Source organism: Meles meles, chromosome 1, assembly GCF_922984935.1.
Source record: "Meles meles chromosome 1, mMelMel3.1 paternal haplotype, whole genome shotgun sequence".
In the NCBI taxonomy this organism is placed as follows: Eukaryota; Metazoa; Chordata; class Mammalia; order Carnivora; family Mustelidae; genus Meles; species Meles meles.
In genome coordinates this window covers 186,244,622-186,267,673 of record NC_060066.1, presented here as the reverse complement: position 1 = coordinate 186,267,673, position 23,052 = coordinate 186,244,622, and the positions used below count along the sequence as shown (strand labels likewise).

General features: G+C 48.8%; 1 protein-coding gene across 5 annotated transcripts in view; it reads right to left on the bottom strand.

Annotated features, from left to right (window-relative positions):
* The window catches only part of BMP8B (bone morphogenetic protein 8b), a 32,957-nt gene extending 25,918 nt beyond the window's left edge, over nt 1–7,039 (bottom strand). For all 5 annotated transcript variants that reach the window (XR_006818032.1, XR_006818033.1, XM_046002549.1 and 2 more), the window contains exon 1: nt 6,288–7,039. Coding sequence is in view for 3 of the 5 variants with exons in the window: in XM_046002549.1 (XP_045858505.1) it covers nt 6,288–6,621 (334 nt within the window). In the remaining 2 variants the exon portion in view is untranslated. The remainder of the gene's footprint in view (nt 1–6,287) is intronic.
* Nucleotides 7,040–23,052: the final 16,013 nt, after the last annotated feature.

Sequence of the window (23,052 nt, the reverse complement as noted above, 5' to 3'; positions counted from 1 at the left end):
AATAATAATCCAATTAAAAATGGGCAGAGAGGGGCACCTGGGTGGCTCAGTTGGTTAAGTGTCTGCCTTTGGCTTAAGTCATGATCCCAGGGTCCTGGGATCAAGCCCCAGATTGGGCTCCCTGCTCAGCGGGGAGCCTGCTTCTCCCTCTCCCTCTGCCTGCCTCTCCCTCTGCTTGTGCTCTCTCTCACTCTCTCTCTGCCAAATAAATAAAATTTTTAAAAAATCTTTAAAAACAGGCAGAGGAACTGAATAGACATTCTTCCAAAGAAGACATCCAGATGGCCAACAGCCCCATGAAAAAGTGCTCAACATCACTCGGCATCAGAGAAATGCAAATCAAACCCACAATAAGCTATACCTCACACCTGTTACAATGGCTATCCTCAAGAAGACAAGAGATAACAAGTGTTGGTAAGGATGTGGAGAAAAGGGAACACTTGTCCACTGTTGGTAAGAATGTAAACTGGTGCAGCCACTGTGGAAATCATTACAGAGGTTCCTTGAAAAACTGAAAACAGAACTATCATATGATCCAGCACACATACTTCGGAGAATAGATCCAAAGGAAACAAAAACAGGATCCCAAAGTGATCTCGGTACTCCCATGTTCACTGCACATTATTCACAACAGCCACAATATAGAAACAACCTAAGTGTGCATCAACAGGTAAATGGACAAAAAAGATGCAGTGTGTACATACGACAGAGTATCATTCAGTCATGAAAAAGAAGGCAATCCTGTCATTTGTGACAACATGGGCTAGACTTTGAGGGCATTATGCAAAGTGAAATAAGCCAGACAGAGAAAACAAATACTGCCTGGTGAAATCATGTTATGCAAAGTGAAATCTTTGAAAAAAAAAGTCAGAATCATAGAGATAGAGAGTAGAAAGTAGTTGCCAGGGTTTAGGGGTGGGGGATATTGGAGAGATTTAAAAGGGTACAAACGTCCAGCTGTAAGACGAATAAGGTCTTATACCCCTGGGGCTAATAATACATTATATGTTCATTAAAAAATAAAAAAAAATTTTTTTAAAAGATGAATAAGGTCTGAGGACCTAATGTAAAATATAAGGACTAGAGCTGATGACACAATAGTGCGTAATTGAAATCTGTGAGGTGACCAATGTGGTGGTTAACTAGCTGCGGAGAATCCTGTGACAGTGCCTCTGTAACAAGTCACCATGTAGTATACTTTGGATATCTTATAATTTTATATGTCAGTTACATATCGATAAAGCTAAGTTAATTTTTAATAAGAGATGCCACCTTTGGGCATATGGTCACATTAACAGCTTTTAAGATGGACAAAGGATTTACTGTTAAATGACAGACGAAGTAGCAACACAGTAGGCATTTATGTCCCATTTTATAAAAAATAATAAAATATTAATATCTGTATTGATAAAATGTCAGGGCTGGTTGGGGAGACCACAGCAAAGGATTAAAATGTTGGTTTTCTCTGAAGTGGAGAGAGGACTGCAAGGGGCTTCCATATTTTATATTTCTTTCTTTTTTTCTTTTTTTTTAAAGATTTTACTTATTTATTTGACAGACAGAAATCACAGGCAGAGAGGCAGACAGAGAGAAGGAAGGGAAGCAGACTCCCTGCTGAGCAGAGAGCCCGATGAGGGGCTCAATCCTAGGACCCTGGGATCAAGACCTGAGCCGAAGGCAGAGGCTTTAACCCACTAAGTCACCCAGGTGCCCCCATATTTTATGTTTCTGAACATATGGTCTGACTTTCTATAATGAAATTCTACAATTAATCCATATGGTATGAATTTTTTACGGTGAACATTCATTAGTTCTATAAAACCCCCAAACGAAGATATTTTTAAAATAAGAATCTCAGTTTACAACCTACATTCCGGACAGTCCAATTCCGCCACACTTAATGCACCTAATGATGGGCCAGGGCCCCACAGGGCTGGAGGGGCAGCTTCTATATAGGAGAAGAGCAGAAGAGCAGAGGAGACAGGGAGCAGACCTGCTGGGTGGCCTTGGGAAAATCACCTAACTTCTCTGAGCTTCATTCTCCTCTTTTCTAAAACATAGATGTGACTGTAATTGTGATGCAAACGAAGGCACAGACCTGGACATTCTGGGCGTGAGGTCCTCTCAGGCATCATCTCACATGCTCCCGGACAAGCTCCAGTAGGTGGGTACCCTGAGTGCCTCCATTTTACAGAGGAAGAAACTGAGGCTCCTGGAGGTGGACTAGAAGACCCAGGTCACACTCACAGCAGGTGGCGGCATCAAGATGCAGATTCTGAGTCCAAGGTCAGAACCCCCCATCCAGGTCCCATCTTCCCTCCCCTATCCCTCAGCTCCTGGTTTCCAGATGGGGGAGGTGGCACTGTCTACACCACTTGACAACCATCTCTGTGGTTTATGCGTTTATTATTTGCATCCACCACCACCCCACCTACCGCTGAAGGCCAGTTCCATGAGGGCTGGACTTGGTTAGGCTCACTGTTACATCCCAGTAACCAGAACTGTGCCTGGCACACAGTAGTTATCACACGACTATTTGTTGAGTGAATTCATGAAAAATGAAAGAATTCCCTAGTAAAGAACCAAAGAAAGGGACCCTGGGGTCCTGGAGACCAAGCATTGCCCCTTCAAGGTCACAGGGCAGAGGAGGATGTGGGCCAGATTCCTCATTTCCACTCAGCCCTGCTGCCCCCAAATCGAACACTTCAGGTCAACACTCCCATCCTCGGCTACCCAAGGCACAGGAGTAAGTCTGCTCAGAGAAGGGTTGGAACAAGAGTGAAGACCGCTCCATGCATTTCTGGCTAGATCTCTGCCTGCAGGGCTATTTGTGCCTCAGTTTCTCAACCTAGGACTCGGCATCTGCTACTCCTCTGACTCAAGGTAGAGAAGGACCAGGAGGAACACAGAGTCGGTCCTTCCCTTCTCATTCCTCCCTCACCAGCCACAGGGCCGGCCCCAGGTGCTTAAGGTACAGCTGGTCAGACCCACCCTCCAGCCCAGGGGATGGGGTGGTGCAGTAAGAAGCTGTCTCCAGCACAGGGCCACGGGGTCAGGGCTGGGAGGCCCCTTGCTTCCTGACACCATTGCTGTGGACTGGATGAAAAAGCAGGGACCCAGGGAGGGAAGAGAGGTGACTCGGGACAGGAAGGAATCAGTGGTGGGTCCAGGCAGTATAAGAATATGAATGTTGCCTCCCAGCTCAGGGCTCACCTCCCCCTGAGCACAGGAGACACTCCGGACAGACCCCATCTGCTCCACATGGGCATCAGCCCCCATCAGCGTGGCCTGACCAAGGGGAGCCAAGAGTGTACAGTCTGAGACGGACAGGCCAGGAAGGGGCCCCAGCTCTGACCACAGCCCCGGCCTTCCTCCAGAGACGCTGGACCATGACACGGGTGTCCTAAAGCATCTGCTTGGGCACAGACACCTGACCCATGGGCTGGAGGCCTGTGACAGGCCCGAGGCCTCTGGTCCCACAGGCTGCCGTAGATGGTCAGGGGCCTAGGAGGCACCGGGTCTGGCTTCTGGAGCAGATAAGGCCAGTATGAGAGGTGGAGCTGGAGGCGCAGGTCCAGGAGCCCAGGTGTGGGCATGGATACCGCCGTGACTCTGCCATCAGGCTCTGTGGTGGTTCAAGGGCCTGGGGCCTGGGCCTCCAAAGAAGCAAAGACTCCTGCTAGGTGTCTAACCCTCCCAGCCCCACAGTCTAGGTAATTACCAGTTAAACCACTCACACTGCAAGAGTTCTACTAGTGCAATTAGTACATCAGAATAAAGAGGCCCTCTGACAGCTGGCTGGGCCCGCCCACAGACTGGGCTTCCACCAAACAAAAGATCTGCTTGTTAATCCCACAGCGTCAGAGGCCTTAGATCTTAATGAAACACACACACAGAGCGTGGGAAGAAGTTGGCATCAGGAATCCACAGGCCCTGGATGATGCCATGGATGAGCTGTGTGGCCCTGGGCTGGCCATTTAACCTCTCTGAGCCCATGCGAAGGGGGCTGGTAAAATAGCTTACATGTCACTGGATGGGTGCAACAAAAGCTCTTCAGGTGCTCATTTTTATTCTAAAAATAGGTACAGGCACCTTTTGGTTGGCTTTTTTTTTTTTTTTTTAAGATTTTATTTATTTGACAGAGATCACAAGTAGTCAGAGAGGCAGGCAGAGAGAGAGAGGAAGGGAAGCAGGCTCCCCGCTAAGCAGAGAGCCCGATGCAAGGCTCGATCCCAGGACCCTGAGATCATGACCTGAGCCAAAGACAGAGACTTTAACCCACTGAGCCACCCAGGTGCCCCATTGGTTGGCTTTTAAAATCTGTTCCTGGGTAGCACATGTGAAGTGTGGGACATTCCCAACACACCCAACCAAGGCTGGGCAGCAGCAAGCAGGGACCTGGGGCAGCAGGGACCAGTCCAGGTGCACCTACCAGAGGACTGACTTTCTGCTCCTCCCTCCTATTCATCACACAATACCCCTGACGATGCACTGATCTCAGTGAGCCCCATTTTACAAGGAGGAATATGTGGCTCCAAGAGGGCAAGGGGCTTGCCTGAGGTCACAAAGTGGAGGCAGGAGAGAAATCAGGTTTGTCCGAGCTAAGGGTACTGCTTGATTCGCAGTAAGAGCTCCCACCAAGGCTGTGAACGCCTTCACCCAGGGGATGCTGGGGAAGCAGGACACTGGCTGGGCAGAGACTCACTCTAATGGATGTTGCCCTTAGGGACATTCTCAGGATGACTGTATCCATAACCCTTCTTGGTTCTTGCTCCAGGTCAGCTTGTCCTGAGGAAAGGGCTCTAGTTTCATTTCCAGGGTGAGTCCCCCACCCTGCCCTTAACCAAGAAGGTGGCATTCAGAACCCACTGACCAAGTCCTAATCCTGGCACCCGTCTCTCAGCAGATGTTAACAGCCACTTCCTGCTGCTCACTCCCCACCTCGGCCACCCCCACCAGCTCTGGGGTGTGGTGGACAGAGGTCTCCTCGACTGTCCACTCTGCCTGCCCTTATAGAGGAAGCAAATGGCTGAAAACCCCCACAAAACCTGCTGCTGCTGCTCCATCTCCTGGCTTTCTCTGCCTAAACCCCTCTGGAAGCTCTTTCCACCCTGAAAGCCTGCCCTCCTGACAGAAATATCATCTCCTTGAGGACCGGATGTAGGGCCAAAAAACCTGGGCCTGTCCTGACTGGGCCACGGAGAGGCTGTGCTGTCCTGGGCATGACATTGCCTCCCTGAGCCTCACTGTCCTCATCTGGGAGACGGGGATGAATATCTTGTCTGTTCCCACGGTTGTGGGGCGGGGTAAGCGTGACGCTGTACGCGAAGGGATGCTGGTGGCCTTGGCAAGGGTCCTGTCCCCACCTCAGCCTGAGCTGCAGTCCTTCAATCCCACATCCAGTCTGGTGTCTGCTCCAGCCCAGAACCCTGGACCTCACTGGCCACAGACAGGAGGCAAAGCAGATAGGGGGCATTCACAACTGCAGATTAAAGAGATTTAGTAATGGGGAGACACCTTTGAGTACTCTAACCACAAATGGGTCCACGACTTGGAGAGAAATTACTTTAGAAAGGAAAGGCTGGGCTTTGTGTGGAAGAACGAGGAGGGTCCACGGGGCCTACTGGGTCCTTCCACAGGCTTGGACACTCACTGCATGCCAGCCATGTCCCAGGTGCTAGGCCCAGGGTGACAAGACCACTGACTGCCCCACAGCTCAGAGTCTACTCCTTCCCACCTGCTGCCCCGACAGCCACACCCTCACCTGCAGGAGCTGGGGCTCTGGCCAGGAACAGGCAGCTGTGCACTTGGACATCTGGGTTCTCAGCTCCCGTCACTTTGATGATGTGACCGGGGCTTTCCACACTGAACTTTGTCCTTCTCTCCAGTACCGCCCTTATCACTGTGACAGCATCCCAGCCTGTTTACTCATCTGTCTCCCCGGGACCAGACTGTCTTCCTGGCACTGTCCGGTTCACCCGACAGGAGATGATTCCTACCCTTGGGTGTGTTCGGGGGCGGGACGAACGCGCACATCCCTGGGACTCACATTCGCGCCCCCACCCACCCGCCTTGGACTTGGCCCTGAGCTCCTCACTTCTCACCCCCCCGTTGGGGGCGTGGCCACGACCGGGGGCACCCGTTCGCGGCAGGGGCGCGCACTGGCCAAGGCGGTGCACTCGCCGCTGCCGCCCGCGAGGGGTCCCGGCCCCATTCGCACCCGCGCGTCCTCGCGGAGGCTGCACGGTTGTCTGGGCCCCAGATGCCCAGCCGGCGGCCGCACTCACCCATGTTGACGAAGCTCATGACCAGGTCGGCGCGGCCCGGGGGCCACTCCGGAGGGCCGCCGTCCTCGTCGTCGTCGTCGGCCATGGCGTGGTACAGGTCCAGCATGAAGAGCGGCGCCGACGCGGGCAGTCGGGCGGCGGCGGGCGGCGCGCGGGGCCGGGGCCGCCCGGGCAGCCCCAGCACCGCCAGGATCTCGCGCTGCATGTCGCGGCGCTCGCGCGGGCCCAGGCGGCGGGCGGGGCAGCCGGCCAGGGAGCGCGGGCCGGGGCCACCGCCGCTCAGCGCGCACAGCGCCAGACCCACGAGCCACAGCGGCCCGGGGCGCGCGGCCATGGCGGGCCGGGCGGGCGCTCAGCGGGTGCGCATCCACTCCGCGGCCGAGCGGGGACCGGGCAGCCCCGACGGCGAGCGGCGGGCGAGGCTCCGGGTCGACGCCTCCGGTCGGGGTCGCCGGCGGCCGCGCGCTACCTCAGCGCGCCTCACGCGCCGCACCTGCTGGGCTCCCGGCGGCGTCGACCAGGCCTCCGCCGCCTCAGGGTAGGCGCACCTCCGGGGCTGGGGGGCTGGCTGCCAGTCTGTCTGTGGCCGCTGTGCGCTCGGTCGGCTACTGCCGAGGCCGCTTCCGAAGCAGGGATGGCAGGCGAGATCCCGTTGGCCCTGAGGGCTGCGCGGACCCGCGGGCGCCTCTTCAGTGGGACCCGCCGTCTGCGCTGCGCACCCCGCCTCCGCCGCCCGTGGGGCCCGCGCGCAGCCGTCAAGCCTCGCCCCCTGCGGCCCCGACCAATGGCGGAGCGGGGCGGGGCCAAAGCCGCAGAACCGACGCCCGGGAAGGGACAGTGGATCTCGGTTAGTGTCGCGGGTGCTGGCTTCCCCAAGATGTGAGCCGTCGTTGGTGCTGGACGGGTCGGGTGAGGGGTCCCCTGTCCAGCCGTCGGGTCTTTGTGGCCCTGCTGGGCTCCTCTCCCAGCCGCTGGGGGCGCCGTCGGGCGAGCGCGGGGCCTTGTCCTTGGGTTCCCAGGGTAGCTGCCCCGTCCGTGGAAATCCGGGACTTGCGCTCCCGCGGGACGTGTCCTCGAGCGCCGTCCCGCCAGCGTAGTGACCCGGCAGCCTCGCCTGGTGCGCAGAGGGTTGCTCCAGGACCTGAAAGGCCTCAGTGGGGTCTAGAAGTAGAGCGACCCCGCTGGTGCCAGTCGCGGCAGGAGAGTGGGAGCCGCCTCCCACTGAGCCGCTTTCCTCAGTCAGCCGCGGTCTCCGCAGTTCCTCGCTGGCCACCCTGAGCCTCTCCGGCTGTCGGCTTGCGCGCGCTGTTGGCGGCTTCTCCTTCCCTGACTACTGCTCGGGCTCTTGCTCCGGGGTGCATCTACCTGGCTCCAGCGAGCTCCTGGCTCGCGTCCCGGGCGGGCTCCCCACGCTCCCCGATGATCCGGCAACCGCATCGTCACCTCCGGCTCTCGATCTGCACCCTGCAGCCCCCAAGCTGATCCAGAGGCACAAGGGAGATGCACACCCATCTCCAACGGGGCCAGGGAGCTCTGCGGCCCTTCCGAAGCGTCCGGGAAGCACCCTTTGCGCATCTTAATTGTCAGGGCCCCCAAGGGCTTGCAAGAGAAGGCTCTACACGGAACCCCCTCCATTGACTCAGACCCCTACTGCATACTCTGCTCTTCCTGGACGCTCTCTCGCTGAATTTATTCATTTATGGCTAAGACGCTGCACTGGGAGGAAGTGACACCTAGACTGAGCTCGAACGGCTGGAAGGAATGGGCCTGGGATGAGAAGAAAGGTCAATGGGCAGAGGAAACTGCTGGTGTGTGATGCCAGGGAGCATAATGCAGGCACCACTCCGCACTTACCGTGTGCTATGCGTGCTCTGCATTATTGCTTTAAGGCTCGCACATAGAGGGTAGATGCCCTTTCAACCCCCTCTTTTAACAAACAAGAAAACTGATGCACGCAGAAGTTAAGTGACTTCCCCTTTCACACAACAGTGGAGCTGGGCTTGGGCAGGTGAGCTGTTCAGTGAAACCTGGAAAGCATGGGGGGCAAAATGGCCCAGGTGAGGCTGAGGCTAAGGGGCTGGGAAAGGATGGACCCAAAGGGCCTTCCAGGGAGACTAGATGAGGGCACTGGACAATAGATGGTTATGGGGCCCCAGTGTGGATTCAATATTAAACTTCAAAATAAATTAAGAAGTCCACCAAAATTAAGAATTTCCCTTGATCTCTTCAGACTTTTAGGAAGTATCAGAACTGGGATGCCTGGCTGGCTCTGTCCGCAGAGTGTGGGACTCTTGATCTGGAGTTGTGAGTTCAAGCTCCACATTGCATATGGAGCCTACTGTACATAAATTAATTAATTAAGCAAACAATCATTTGTTGGTGCCTTAAGCCCATGCTTAGTCTGCCTTTTATCCGATGGGCGAATTTCCACACTGCTTATAAGCCTCTTAAGGATGTTGCAGCTTGTATGCAAAATAAGTCAATGAGAGAAAGACAAGTATCATATGATCTCACTGATATGAGGAATTTGAGAAACAAGACAGAGGATCATAAGGGAAGGGAGGGAAAAATGAAACAAGACAAAATCAGAGAGGGAGACAAACCATGAGAGAGTCTCAATCTCAGGAAACAAACTGAAGGTTGCTGGAGAGCGGGGTGGCTGGGTGATGGACATGGAGGAATTTGAGAAACAAGACAGAGGATCATAAGGGAAGGGAGGGAAAAATGAAACAAGACAAAATCAGAGAGGGAGACAAACCATGAGAGAGTCTCAATCTCAGGAAACAAACTGAAGGTTGCTGGAGAGCGGGGTGGCTGGGTGATGGACATGGAGGAGGGTATGTGTTGTGGTGAGAGCTGTGAATTGTGTAAGACTGATGTATCACAGACCTGTACCCCTGAAACAAATAATACATTATATGTTAAAAAGGGAAAGGAAAAAAAAAAAAAAACCGATGTTGCAGCTCAGCCACTGAACGTGCCTAAGACAGAGTCTACTGCAGGGGCGACCATGGATCAGAGGAACGAAGGTTAGAGTCAGGGCCCACAGCTGGAGGCAGGTACAGTAATGAAGGTGTGTGGACATGACCATGATCATTTTTGGTGATGGGGGGAGGGAGGAGGAGAAAACAGTTGGGGAGGCTGCATCCCCAGGGCTTGGTGACTGCATGCAGAGTCAAGGGGGCATCCCTATGTCAGGCTTGTTCATGGCCTCTGAATCTCCTGTCCTCTTCACTGTCCTTCTCTGGGCAGCCCCTCTGTACTTCACTTGGAGTCCGCACCACATCATCTGGAGCCTCTCGTGCGACACTGGGCTTCCATCTAGACTATAAGCCAGCTCAGTGTGGGTCTGATTCTTCAGAGCAGAAATCATTTAGCTCAACTTAGGGTGAGCAGAGATAGCTGCGTTCTTCCAACAATGGGCCTCGCATTCCTGTAAACCTAAACATCAGGTTTTAGCTATTCCAAAGGATGGCACCCCACAACTCAGTTCAACAGCAAACACCATGGGCCGCTCAGTCCTCTGCCCTGAGCTGGAGATGAAGCTGACCAGTCCCTGCCCCCGAGTGACCCAGGCCCCCAACAGGGGTGAATAGTCAGGTGAACAGTCTTTACAGAAGGCAGAACCAAGGCCGTGCTCCTACCTGAGGGCTGGCAAAGCACCTGGAAGCACAGAGGACAAGGAGCTGGGACTTGGGGACGGGGATGTGAATGGAATCCTCTAACTCAGGAACTGGAAGGGAAGTGAGGTGGGGAAGGTCTTGGAGAAAGTAGTGTCAAACAAAGGCTTTCCCTAGCCGCCTGGTGCACTGTGACCTGGGGCAGTTTCTGAACCTCTCAGGCTGTTGCTTATCTGTGAATAGGGTCAGGATGGTAGGGTTAGATAGGTAGATAGAGCACTTAGCACAGTGACTGGCCTATGGCAAGCAGTCAGTAAATGGTAGCTGTTGTTATTATTAAAATATTATTATTACACTATTCAAAGTACTAAAAAAATACCTTGCTTATTGTGGAATCTTTTGAAAATATAGAGGTGAAACGAAGAACAAAAATCACCCAAACCCATACTTCCGAGAGAAATACTACTTAATATGTGGTATGTCTTCTTCTTATATACATCTGTATATTTTTAGTACAAAAAATCCCACAGAATCATGCTTTATTGATTTCATACTTTATTGCAATATTTCACTATGCCATTATTTATTTCACATGTAGTATTTTACCGGTTTCATGATTTTTTTAAAATCATCTGACTATCCTAATGTATTTAACCAGTCCTATGTTATTGAATAATACATTTCTTTTTTAATATTACATGCAATGCTGTTACACACAATCTTGTTCATCACCCTCCATGATGATTTCCTTAGGGTAAGCTTCTAGAGATGGAATATTTGAATCAAAGGGCATACTTGGTTTATAAAGTTTTTGCTACATATTGTCTTTTACCCAAATCATATGAGGGTGGTGCCCTTTTTCTTTCACCCTTGCCAATACCATGTATTATTGTTAAACACGTGAATCAATACATTTCTGCTGATGTGATGAGGAAATACAGCTCTCGGCTGTTGTAATTTGCATGTGGGAGGGGTTACTAAGTGCTCTCTTCTTGAAGCACTCTCCTCCCTTGGCTCCCAGGACACCTGCTCTCCTGTTTCTTTCCTTCCTCCATTACTCTTTCCTGCCCATTTCTAAACACTAATGTTCCCCTGCTTCGTCCACAGTCTTGTTCTCGCTCTTGGACTTTGAACCTGGTGTTGATAAGCTCACCCACCTGAGACTTCATTGCCGTCACACAGTCATGTCTGACTCCAAATATATCCCCTGCACAGACCCTCTCCTGAACACCAGGAGTTAACACCCAACAAGTGATCAGACATGGTCAAAGCCAGAAACCTGGGAGTCGATGTGTGTCCCTCCCTCCAAAGGCAGTTCAATCCATTGATTCTACCTTCCCATGCTTCTTGAATCCCCAGAGCCTTTCCATGCCCTCCTCCTGTGGGGTTCATGGAGTGTCTTCTCTACTCTGCATGGCTGTAACAGGCTTCCTTTTGACTGGTCTCCTTGTTTCTCATTTCCTATCCCTCCCGCACTCTTCATTCCCCAGAATGAATTTCTTTTTTTTTTTTAAGACTTTACTTATTTGACAGAAACACAGTGAGAGAGGGAACACAAGCATGAGGAGTGGGAGAGGGAAAAGCAGGTTCCCCATGGAGCAAAGAGCCTGATGCAGGGCTCGATCCCAGAACCCCGGGATCACGACCTGAGCCGAAGGTAGACACTTAACAACTGAGCCACCTAAGCGCGCCCCCTCAGAATGAATTTCTAAATGAAAATCTGATACCTGTAAATGGCTCCAAATCCTCCCATGGTCTTTCGCTTCTTACAGCAGGATTATCCAAACTGAGGTTTGTGAAGGGGTTCCTACAGAAAGGACTTTGGTAAAGGCTGCACACTACATTTCTCCCTTCCCCCAGGGGAGCCCTCCTGTAACCTGCAGTAAGCGCTGGGAAGTCCTGTAGGGAAGAAACTACTTAGCTTTAATGCATTGTCTTCCAAATGCACTTGGCCATGTTTGGGAGCTGAGGGTTTGAAGGCCACATCCTAGGGACCAGAGGGGCATGATGTGATCATGTGATCAAGTGCCCAGCACTGGTGATCTGTCCTATATTGCTGGGTCCCTGCTGCTGTTCCCTCTTTACAGTCTTACCTAGCCAACAATGGGTACACTTTGCTGCAGTCACATTGGGCTGCCTATAGTCCCTTCACCTGTCCTGTTGCAAACATTTCTGTTAACCTGCACCTGTGCTCTGCCAAATAAATAAAATCTTTAAAAAAAAGGTGGGGGGAGAATGCCTGAGTGGCTCAGTGGGTTAAGCTGTTGCCTTCGGCTCGGGTCACGATCTCAGGGTCCTGGGATCAAGTCCCACATCAGGCTCCTTGCTCAGCAGGCAGCCTGCTTCTCTCTCTGCCTCTGCCCTCCACTCAGCCTCCTTGTGTACTCTCTCCCTGACAAATAAATAAAATCTTCAAAAAAAAAAAAAAATAAAGATCAGAACTGTTTTCCATAAGAAAGATATTACAGGAATGGAGATTATCCAATGTTCTACCAACAAATTTAACCTTTGCATTTTGTGATCTGAGGAACTGTTTAATCCTATCACAGGATCCTGCCCAGAGCTCCTATGTCATGACTGTGTCAGACCCAGAGGCTGCCAGGGGCTAAGTGCACTATCCTGCCTCACTAAATGACCTCTAAGGGGCCCGGAGTGTGCCACTTCTGGTTGGCTGCATCTCGGAGGCTGGGAAAAGCCAGCTCATTGTGTTCCCAAGGTGTGCTCACCTGCCAAGAACAAACAAACAAACCGTAATGACACAGTTCCTGTCTTCCTGGGGAATCTCCAGCCAGTGGGTCAGGTCACCTCCTATTAATGGGCTAAAGGGTCCAATTATAAGTCAAAGATTGTCAGATGCCTTAAGGGAGAAAAAAAAAAAAGCAAAAGAGCAAAGGACAAGCCGTCTCTAGGAGATGCACTGTAAATATAACAATATAGGATGAGGGGCCTCTGGGTGGCTCAGTGGGTTGAAGCCTCTGCCTTTAGCTCGGGTCGTGATCCCAGGGTCCTGGGATTGAGCCCCAAGTCGGGCTCTCTGCTTGGCGGGGAGCCTGCTTCCTCCTCTCTCTCTGCCTGCCTCTCTGCCTACTTGTGATCTCTGTCTGTCCAAAAAAAAAAAAAAAAAAAAAAAAAAAAAACAATACAGGTTGAAAGTAAATGGATGGAAAAACACTCTGTTATGTAAATAAAAGAGAAGGCTGCAGTGGCTTATTAATATCAGAAGAACTAGTCTCAAGAGAAAGACTATTGGGGCACCTGGCTAGCTCAGTCACGTGTGCTGGTGACTCTGGATCTGGGGGTTGTGTGTTTCAGCCCCATGATGGGTGTAGAGATTACTTAAAGAAAAAAATCTTAAAAAAAAAAAAAAAAGATAAAGGATATTAACAGAGACAGTAATAAAAGTGCCCCTTCATCCGAATCCATCCTGCCAAAATAGGAGGATATGATGCATCTCACGATGATAGGCTCAGGCTACCCCAGATACTGATGTGGGTGGTTCAAAGTGGTTACAAAGTTCTCACATGTCTTTTGGGAGTCACTGGAAATGGATATGTTTGAAATTTCCACCTGAAATTTACGCCATTTGTGACCCAAATGAAGGATGCGACCCAGTGGATGAAAGGACTGGGGATGGGTGGGGTGCGGTGGGGGAACCTTTCAAGGTGAAATTTACACATTGCCAAATCTGAATCGAAGCAATCTGGGTAAATTCTCTGTGACTGACACGGAATCCCAGCAATAGTTTAAGGACACAGAGCGAGGAGTGGTCTCTCCGACGAGTGGAGACAAAGGCTCATTTTGACTTCCTTTCTCCCCTGGGTGGGGAGCGTGAGCAGAAGGCCTGCAGAGGCCGGGGACCCAGTGGCTGTGCCCCACCCTGCAGCACAGCTCCCATCCCTCACCTTATGGGCATCCATGAGGTTCATGATGAGGTCGAGGTCCCCGTGCCCGGGCTGGTCCTCAGCCAACTGCGGCTCCATCTTGTACAGCCAGTTGACCAAGGCCTGCAAAGCGTCCATGAACTGACCCAAAAACAGCAGGTCCTCCTCCAACTTGTGCTGCCTGAGAAAAGCACACAACCCTCACCGTTTTTAGAGATCCTGTCTCTTTGGCTGGCTCACAGTTCTGACTGCTGAATGGAAAAGGAATACTCCTTGAACTCTAGAGAGAGAGGGCCCTCCATACTGGACTGGTTTGAAATAAGCAAAAAGTTGGGCATCTGGGTGGCTCAGTTGGTTAAGCGACTGCCTTCGGCTTGGGTCATGATGGCGGGGTCCTGGCGTGCAGTCCTGCGTGGGGTTTCCTGCTCTGTGGGGAGCCTGCTTCTCCCTCTGCCTCTGCCTGCCACTCCCCAGCTTGTGCTCTCTATCAAATAAATAAATAAGATCTTAAAAAAAAAACAAAGGAAAAAGTCATCAAGATGATATCCAAAGCACAGGCAACCAAAGAAAAAATAGATCAATTGGACTTTGGAACTTTATCAAAATTTAAAACTTGTGCACCAAAGCACACTATCAATAGAGCAAAAAGACAATGTATAGAATGTGGGGAAATATTTGCAAATCATATATCCAACAATATCCAGAATATATAAAGAACTCTTACGTCTCAACAACAATAAAACAGACAACCAATTTAGAAATGGCCAAAGGACTTAAATATTTATCCAAAGATGTAGAGATGGCCAATAAGCACAAGAAAAGATGTCCTGGCTGGCTCAGTCAGTGGAGTGCACAACTCTTAATCACGGGGTGGTCAGTTCAAGCCCCATGCTAGGTGTAGAGCTTACTTTAAAAAATAAGGGGCGCCTGGGTGGCTCAGTGGGTTAAAGCCTCTGCCTTCAGCTCAGGTCATAATCTCAGGGTCCTGAGATCAAGCCCTGTATGGAGCTCTCTGCTCGGCGGAGAGCCTGCTTCCCCTTCTCTGCCTGCCTCTCTGCCTACTTGTGATCTCTCTCTCTGTGTTAAATAAATAAATAAAATCTTTTAAAAAATAAAATAAAATAGGTCTTTAAAAAAGTGTTCAATATGGGGCGCCTGGGTGGCTCAGTGGGTTAAAGCCTCTGCCTTCGGCTCAGGTCATGATCTCAGGGTCCTGGGATTGAGCCCTACATCGGGCTCTCTGCTCTGAAGGGAGCCTGCTTCCTTTCCTTTCTCTCTGCCTGCCTCTCTGCCTACTTGTGATCTCTGTCTGTCAAATAAATAAAATCTTAAAAAAAAAAAAGTGTTCAATATTCCTAATCACTAGGAAATCAAAGCCACAATGAGATACTTTACCTCCATTAGGATGTTTATTATAAAAAAACAAAAGCAGAGCCCAAAGATACTTACTACAAAACAAAACCGAAAATCACCAGTGTTGGTGAGGATGTGGAGAAATTGGAGCCTGAGTGTGCTGTCAGCGGGAATGGAAATGGTGAGCAGCTGTGGCCTAGTACGGCATTTCCTCCAAGAGTTAAACACAGAATTACCGTAACATCCAGCTGTTCCACGACTGGACATACACCCCGAAGAACAGAAGGCGGGGAGTTGAATAGATATTTGTGAGCCGGCATTCACAGCGGCATTACTCACCAGAGCCCAAAGATGGAAACAAGCCAAATGTCCATCAACAGATGAATGATAAACACAATGTGGAATATACTTGCAATGGAATATTATTCAGCTTTAAAAAGGAAGGAAACTCTGACACAGGCTACATGGATGAACCTCCAGGACATTTATGCGAAATGAAAAAAGCCAGATGCAAAAGGACGGAGATTGTCTGACTCCACTTAACTGACATACCTAGTGTAGTTAAATTCAGAGACAGAAAGTCAAAGGGTGGTTGTGAGGGATTGGGGGGTGGTGGTGGTGAAGAGGCACAGAGGTGGTTTTTTTTTTTTAAAGATTTTATTTATTTATTTGACAGAGAGAGAGAGATCACAAGTAGACAGAGAGGCAGGCGGTGGCCGGGGTTGGGGGTGGGGGGTGGAGCAGGCTCCCTGCTGAGCAGAGAGCCCGATGTGGGGCTCGATCCCAGGACCCTGGAATCATGACCTGAGCTGAAGGCAGAGGCTTAACCCAGTGAGCCACCCAGGTGCCCCAGGCACAGAGTTTCATTTTGGGTTGATGAGAAAGTTCAGGAGATGGACAGTGGTGACGGTTGCACAACAGTGTGAATGTGCTTAATGTCACGGAACTGTACGCCTAAAAATCATTAAAATCGTTATTTTAATGCTATATATATTTTACCACAATTTAAAAAGTGACCAAAAGTAATATCTAGACATTTTTACCCACGCCACACTCTAGAATGGAGCAAGCAGAATGCAGGGAACAGGTATAGAGTCCGTCTGGCTCCTTACTGTCCAAGGACTGGGTCCCCAGAATGCGCTAAGGACGGAAGCTGGTACTGATCATAGGCTCCCACAGTAGGGGGTAGTGGTTGAGGGCAAGGTAGCAGTTTAGAACTCAGGCTCTGGAATCATACAGACAGACGATCCTATCAGAGCTCCACACCAGCCGTGTGACCCTTAACCTCTCTCAACCTCTGACTTCTCATGTGCAAGACGGGATCATGGAGTCCCAGGAGCCCCCGCTGCGGACCCTCAGGGCCTCACTTCCTCTTCTGCAGAACAAACATCAGAGACACCTGCTTCCCTTGGTTGCCCGGCAATGTGCTGTTGATAATGAAATAGGAACAACAACAGTCAGAGAGCCACTACTTCTTGAGAACTTGCTCTGGGTTAAGCACTGTTGTGAATTCTCACAATAGTCCTGTGAGGGAGCTGCTCTTCCCATGTTACAAGGAACTCGGGAATGACTCCGTGATGATGAGTCTTATTCAGGAAAGGGCAGCTGTATCCTTTCTGTGTGCAGCCATGAGCACCTGTGGAGTTCCCAGTTGGGGTCAGGAACCCAGCCACTGTCCAGAATCCGGGCCCAGCCTATCTCCCTCCAGGTGCTCAGGGTCACCTGAGTCTGGGCAGGGGTCCAAGTTGCTGGGAGGCAGGGGTCTTGGGCTCTGGCGCTACTTCTGTTCCTGATCGACTCTGTCACACCACTCCCACTTCCCCAGATGGGTCCCTATCCTTCCCTGGCCTCAGTTGATCCTAGTTGTAAAGTGAGAAAGAGGGGTCAGGTCCCTTGATCACCCAGGGCTCTGACCACAAAGGCAGGCAAAGTTCAGGAAAACAGGGAGCCTCTGTCTGAATTCCTGGCTTCTCTCTGCCCCCTAGTGGACACCAGTAGCCTAGCACCCAGGGGAAAAACTTGCTTTGTGACCTCTTCCAAGGAGTCCAGCCCTGGGAGCTCCAATCCCCATCTGTTCAATGGGGATAATAAGAGTACCTACCTCGGGGCGCCTGGGTGGCTCAGTGGGTTAAGTCTCTGCCTTCTGCTCAGGTCATGATCCCAGGGTCTTGGGATCAAGCCCCGCATCGGGCTCTGTTCAGCGTGGAGCCTGCTTCCCCCTCTCTCTCTGCCTGCTTCTCTGCCTACTTGTGAGCTCTCTGTGTCAAATAAATAAATAAAATCTTAAAAAAAAAAAAAAAAGAGTACCTACCTCTTCAGACTGGTGTGAGGATGCAAAGAGATAATACAGGACAAGTGCTTGGACAGAGGTGAGTACAGCCTAGTCAATCAACAGAAGCCAGACCCTACCATTAAGATGGCAAGTTCATCCATTGATGAACGCAATGACTACAAGATTATAAGACTTGTTATTGGAAACTGAAGTTGTTTACTTAAGTTGTAAATGAGTTCACTGTGATAATTAATCCGCCTCTGGGTATCATACCACATATACTTTATTATGTATGTTTATATATTTTTATATTTTTTACTTATGTATTTTATTAATTTTAAACATATTTTTATATTTTTTACTTATGTATTTTATTAATTTTTTCCAAATACCAAATTTATTTTTTCTTCTTTTGTTTTCCTTCCTTGGTTTCTGATTTATTATTGTTTCCTTCCTTCCTGGTTTTTTTTTTTATGTTTATTGATTTAAGTAATCTCTACACCCAACATGGGGCTCGAACTCACCACCCAGAGATCAAGAATTGCATGCTTCTCCAAAGGAGCCAGCCAGCCCCCTCCATTCCTGTTTATTGAGGTTCGCTTCATTGCTCTTTTTTCACCATCTTAAATTGAATGCTTGCTTTGTTTACTTTTAACATTTGGTTGAGGTATAATTTCCACACCATGAAATTCACCTGTTTTAAGTGTACAATTGAATGATCTTTAGTATAGTTACAGAGTTGCACAACCACCACAATATAATTTTAGAATGTTTCCATCACCACCAAAAGTAAGAAAGGTCATACCCATTGGCAGTTTATCCCTAATTCCACTCCCAGCCCTAGGCAACCAACCACCTACTCTCTTTCTTTATAGACTGGCCTTTTCTGGACACGTCACAAAAATACAATCATACAATGCCAAGTATTTTGTGCCTGGTTCTTTCTCTAACTTAATGTTTTCGAGATTCATCTATGTTGTAGCACGTAGTAGTACTTTGTTGTTGTTTTTTTATTGCCGAATAATATTCCCTTGTATGGGCACAGCCACGTTTTGTTTACCCATTTACCAGTTGATGAGCATTTGTATTGCTTCCATTTGGAAGCTATTTAAAGAGTTGTTGCTGTGAACATTTGCTTACGAGAGTTTGTGTGGATGTATGTTTTCATATCTCTTGGGGGTTATTTTTATATGTGTACTGGTTCTTAATAAATGTATTTAAGATATAAATTTGCCTCTAAGTGATGCTTTAGCTGTGTCTCACAAACTCTGCCATATGGTTTTTGTCATTATTATTCAAAGCTAAATACTTCTCAGATTTCCTTATGATTTCCTTTTCTACCGAAAGTTGTCAATACAATAGTTCCCAGACATATAAACCTATTACAATTTGTAATTTCACTGAATCATGGTTGAGAAACAGAGACTATATGACATTAATCCTTCAGAATTTTTTGAGACTTCCATTATGACCTTAAAATACATGCTCTATTTTTGTAAACACTCCATCTGTGTTCCCTGGTAATGGCTTGAAACCAGGGGTTTTTGTAAAAGATTCTAACCTGAACACAATGTGAGATCTTGTTCCTCTATGCACTCCCCCACACAAGTGTTGCCAAGGTCCTCTGAGAAGTTCCTGCCTGCAGAGAAAGGCACACCGCCATCGGCCATGACTCCATTCCCCCGGCTTCTTGTTCCTTAGTCTCCTCCTCCCCAGTGACCTCCTTCTGTACTTGATGGCACCCCTGATGTCTGGGACAACCTTGTGTACCCCATCAAAGCCCAGGATTGTATAGCCCTACAACGCATGCCTTTCCAACCTGCTTGCTCCACCAGTCAAGCCCCTCCTCTTCTTGGATCTCCTCAAGACCTCCAATCCACTGAACCATCCAACTTCTCCCTATCCACCAACTCTTATCTGCCTTCATTTTGGACTTCCACCAATGTCAATGTCATGTTCCATTATTTTGACCACTTCCTTGCAAACACCCTGAACTCCACTGTCTTCCATTACCCCTATCAAAACCCCAAACTCTAGATGAGCCCAACTATCCATCTTTTTCATGCCTGCATCCAGGTGGCAAGCATCGCTGAAGAGCATAAACCACAGGGCATAAGTGACACCATAAATTCACAGTCACCAACATCAATGCTGCTAAATACTTCTGGGTTTGGTTGTTTAGATACACTGTTCTCAGACTTCTATCTTCCCTTCTACCCCCTTCCTCTCAGCAGATGACCTAATGTTCTCCCTGACGGAGAAAACCGAAGCTATTGCGCAGCTGCCTGACCTTCCCTCCCTCCCCTCCTGCCCAAGGACACTCCTGTGCTCTGAATTCCACCCCTGCAGGCCTCACAGGAACTTCACACTATTCACTGGAGAGAAGTGAAACTGTGGAGGGAGAAAAATCAGGAGGTAGTTGCAGAAATGCTTGTTTTAAAATGCAAATCTGGGACACCTGGGTGGGTCAGTTAAAGCCTCTATCTTGGCTCAGGTCATGATCCCAGGGTCCTGGATCAGCAAGGAGCCTGCTTCCCCTCCTCTCTCTCTGCCTGCCTCTCTGCCTACTTGTGATCTCTGTCTGTCAAATAAATAAATAAAATCTTTAAAATGCAAATTTGTGGCATTTGCTCAGTCAGTGGAGCGGTGGAGCGTGGACTCTTGATCTCAAGGTTGTAAGTTCAAGCCCTATGTTGGGTGTAGAGACTACTTAAAAATAAATTAAAATAAATAAAATAAAATAAAATGCAAGTCTGCATATATTTGTTCCCAACAAATAACCCTTCTATACCTGCCCATGGCTCTGAAGAGTAAAAGCAAACAAACAAAATATGGCTTCACAGGGTCCTCATCAATATATAGTTCAAGGGGCACCTGGGTGGCTCAGTGGGTTAAAGCCTCTGCCTTCGGCTCAGGTCATGATCTCAGGGTCCTGGGATCCAGCCCTGCATCAGGCTCTCCGCTCCGCAGGGAGCCTGCTTCCTCCTCTCTCTCTGCCTGCCTCTCTGCCTAGTTGTGATTTCTCTCTGTCAAATAAATAAAAATATTTAAAAAATATATATAGTTCAAAAAACAAAAGATGAAAACAATGACGACATATATTGAAATATACCAATTTCGGGGCGTCTGGGTGGCTCAGTGCATTAAAGCCTCTGCCTTCGGCTCAGGTCGTGATCCTGGGGTCCTGGGACCGAGCTCCGCATCAGGCTCTCTGCTAGGTAGGGAGCCTTCTTCCCTCTCTCTCTCTCTGCCTGCCCCTCTGCCTACTTGTGATCTCTGTCTATCAAATAAATAAATAAAATCTTAGAAAATATATATATACCAATTTCACTATTATAATAAAAGTACAAATTTAAATTACACAGAGCTGATATTTCTCACCTCTCAAAAGAGCAAACAGTTAAAAGGGTCTTTTTTAAAGATTTTATTTATTTATTTTACAGAGAGAGAGACCACAAGCAGGGAGGAGGGATAGGCGGAGAGCGAGAAGCAGGCTCCCCGCTGAGCAGGGAACCCAACTTTGGACTTGATCCCAGAACCCTGGGATCATGACCTGAGTCACCCAGGTGCCCAGAAATTAAAAAGTTTGACAACACAAACTGATGGTGAGGCTGTGAGGAAACAGGCACTCATAACTTCCTGATGGGAGTGCAAACATAGTATAGGCCCTATGGAGGGCATTTAACAACATCAGCCAAAATTTCAAATGCATTTACACTCTGACCCAGCAATCCCTCTTCTGAGAGTTTATTGTATAGTTGTATCTCTGTACTAGGAAATGACATATGTACAAAGGTGATATTCAAATTATGTAGGTGGATATGATCATTAAAATATATAGGTAGGGGCGCCTGGATGGCTCAGTGGATTAAAGCCTCTGCTTTTGGCTCGGATCATGATCCCAGGGTCCTGGGATCGAGACCTGCATGGGGCTCTCTGCTCAGCAGGGAGCCTGCTTCCTCCTCTCTCTCTGCCTGCCTCTCTGCCTAGTTGTGATTTCTCTCTGTCAAATAAATAAATAAAATCTTTTTTAAAAAGTACAGGTATGTGTATGTGTATGCATATCAAAAATTTTATAATTATGTAATAGCTTTTAAATGTTTCCTTTTATTCTCTAATTTATCTAAATTATACTTATATGACCGTCTAACAAGTGATGCAAATTACGGGTGCTAATCCACTCACCAAATTATTCTAATGATTTCCAAATCGTATGTTATGTTGGTTTTTAGAAACTTTTGGCATATCCTTTGCACAATCATCACTAGCTAAATGATAACCTTGTCTGAGCCACGATTTGACATTAAACTCTTCCAATGCCGTGTCCATTCAATGATAATCCTAGTGTGACTTGTACTCTCAAAGGAACATTTTTTCAGGCACCTGGTGGCTCAGTCAGTTAAGCAACTGCCTTCAACTCAGGTCATGATCCTGGAGTCCCGAGATCGAGTCCCGCATCAGGCTCCCAGCTCTGCAGGGAGTCTGCTTCACCCTCTGCTACCCTCTCATGCTCTCTCTTACTCGCTCTTTCAGATAAATAAATAAAATCTTTTTAAAAAAAAAGGAACATTTTTTCTTATTTTTTGTCGGCTTTATTCTATCCATTATTGAGAAGTATGTCAAAATTTTCCACTGTAATTTTAAATTTGTCTATTTTTTTATTCACATTCTGCCAATTTCTGCTATACTTTGAGGTTATGTTATCAGAGAATATAAATTTAGAATTTTTTAATCTTTCTGGTAAATTGAATTTTTTTTACTATGAAAGCATGAGAGGGGGGAGGATCAGAGGGAGAAATAGACTCCCTGCTGAGCAGGGAGACTGATGACCTGGGACTCCATCCTGGGACTCCAGGGTCATGCCTGAGCCAAAGGCCATCACTTAAGATGCCCCTAAAGATTTTATTTTTAAGTAATCTCTACACCCAATGTGGGACTCGAACTCAGAACCCTGAGATCAAGAGTTACATGCTCTTCCAACTGAGCCAGCCAGGTGCCTCGGGAGCTTTTCTTTTCTTTTTTTTTTAAGATGTATTTATTTATTTTGGAGAGAGAGAACAGGGGAGAGGGAGAGCGAGAATCCCAAGCTGACCCCACACTGAGCATGGAGCCCCACGGGAGCGGGGTGGGGGGGGGCTCAATCCTAAGACCCTGAGATCACCGAGTGGAGATCACTGGGAGCTGAAATCAGAAGTCCAGCCAATGAACCGACTGAGCCACCCAGATACTCCACTGATTTCTTTTTATAGTGTTTGGATTCTTATGTTAAAGTCTAAACCCCCGGGGCACCTGGGTGGCTCAGTGGGTTAAGGCCTCTGCCTTCCACTCGCTCGGGTTGTGATCCCAGGGTCCTGGGATGGAGACCTGCATTGGGCTCTCTGCTCAGCAGGGAGCCTGCTTCCTCCTCTCTCTGGCTGCCTGCCTCTCTGCCTACTTGTGATCTCTGTCTGTCAAATAAATAAATAAAATCTTTAAAAAAAAAAAGTCTAAACCCCCAATGTGACTCTATTTGAAGACAGGGCCTATAAGGAGGTGATTAAAGTCAAATGAGGTGATTGGGCTGGGGCTCTCATCCAATATGACTGGACAAGCTTATAAGAGGAGGGCTACCCGGGATGCTCACACGTAGACAGAAAAGC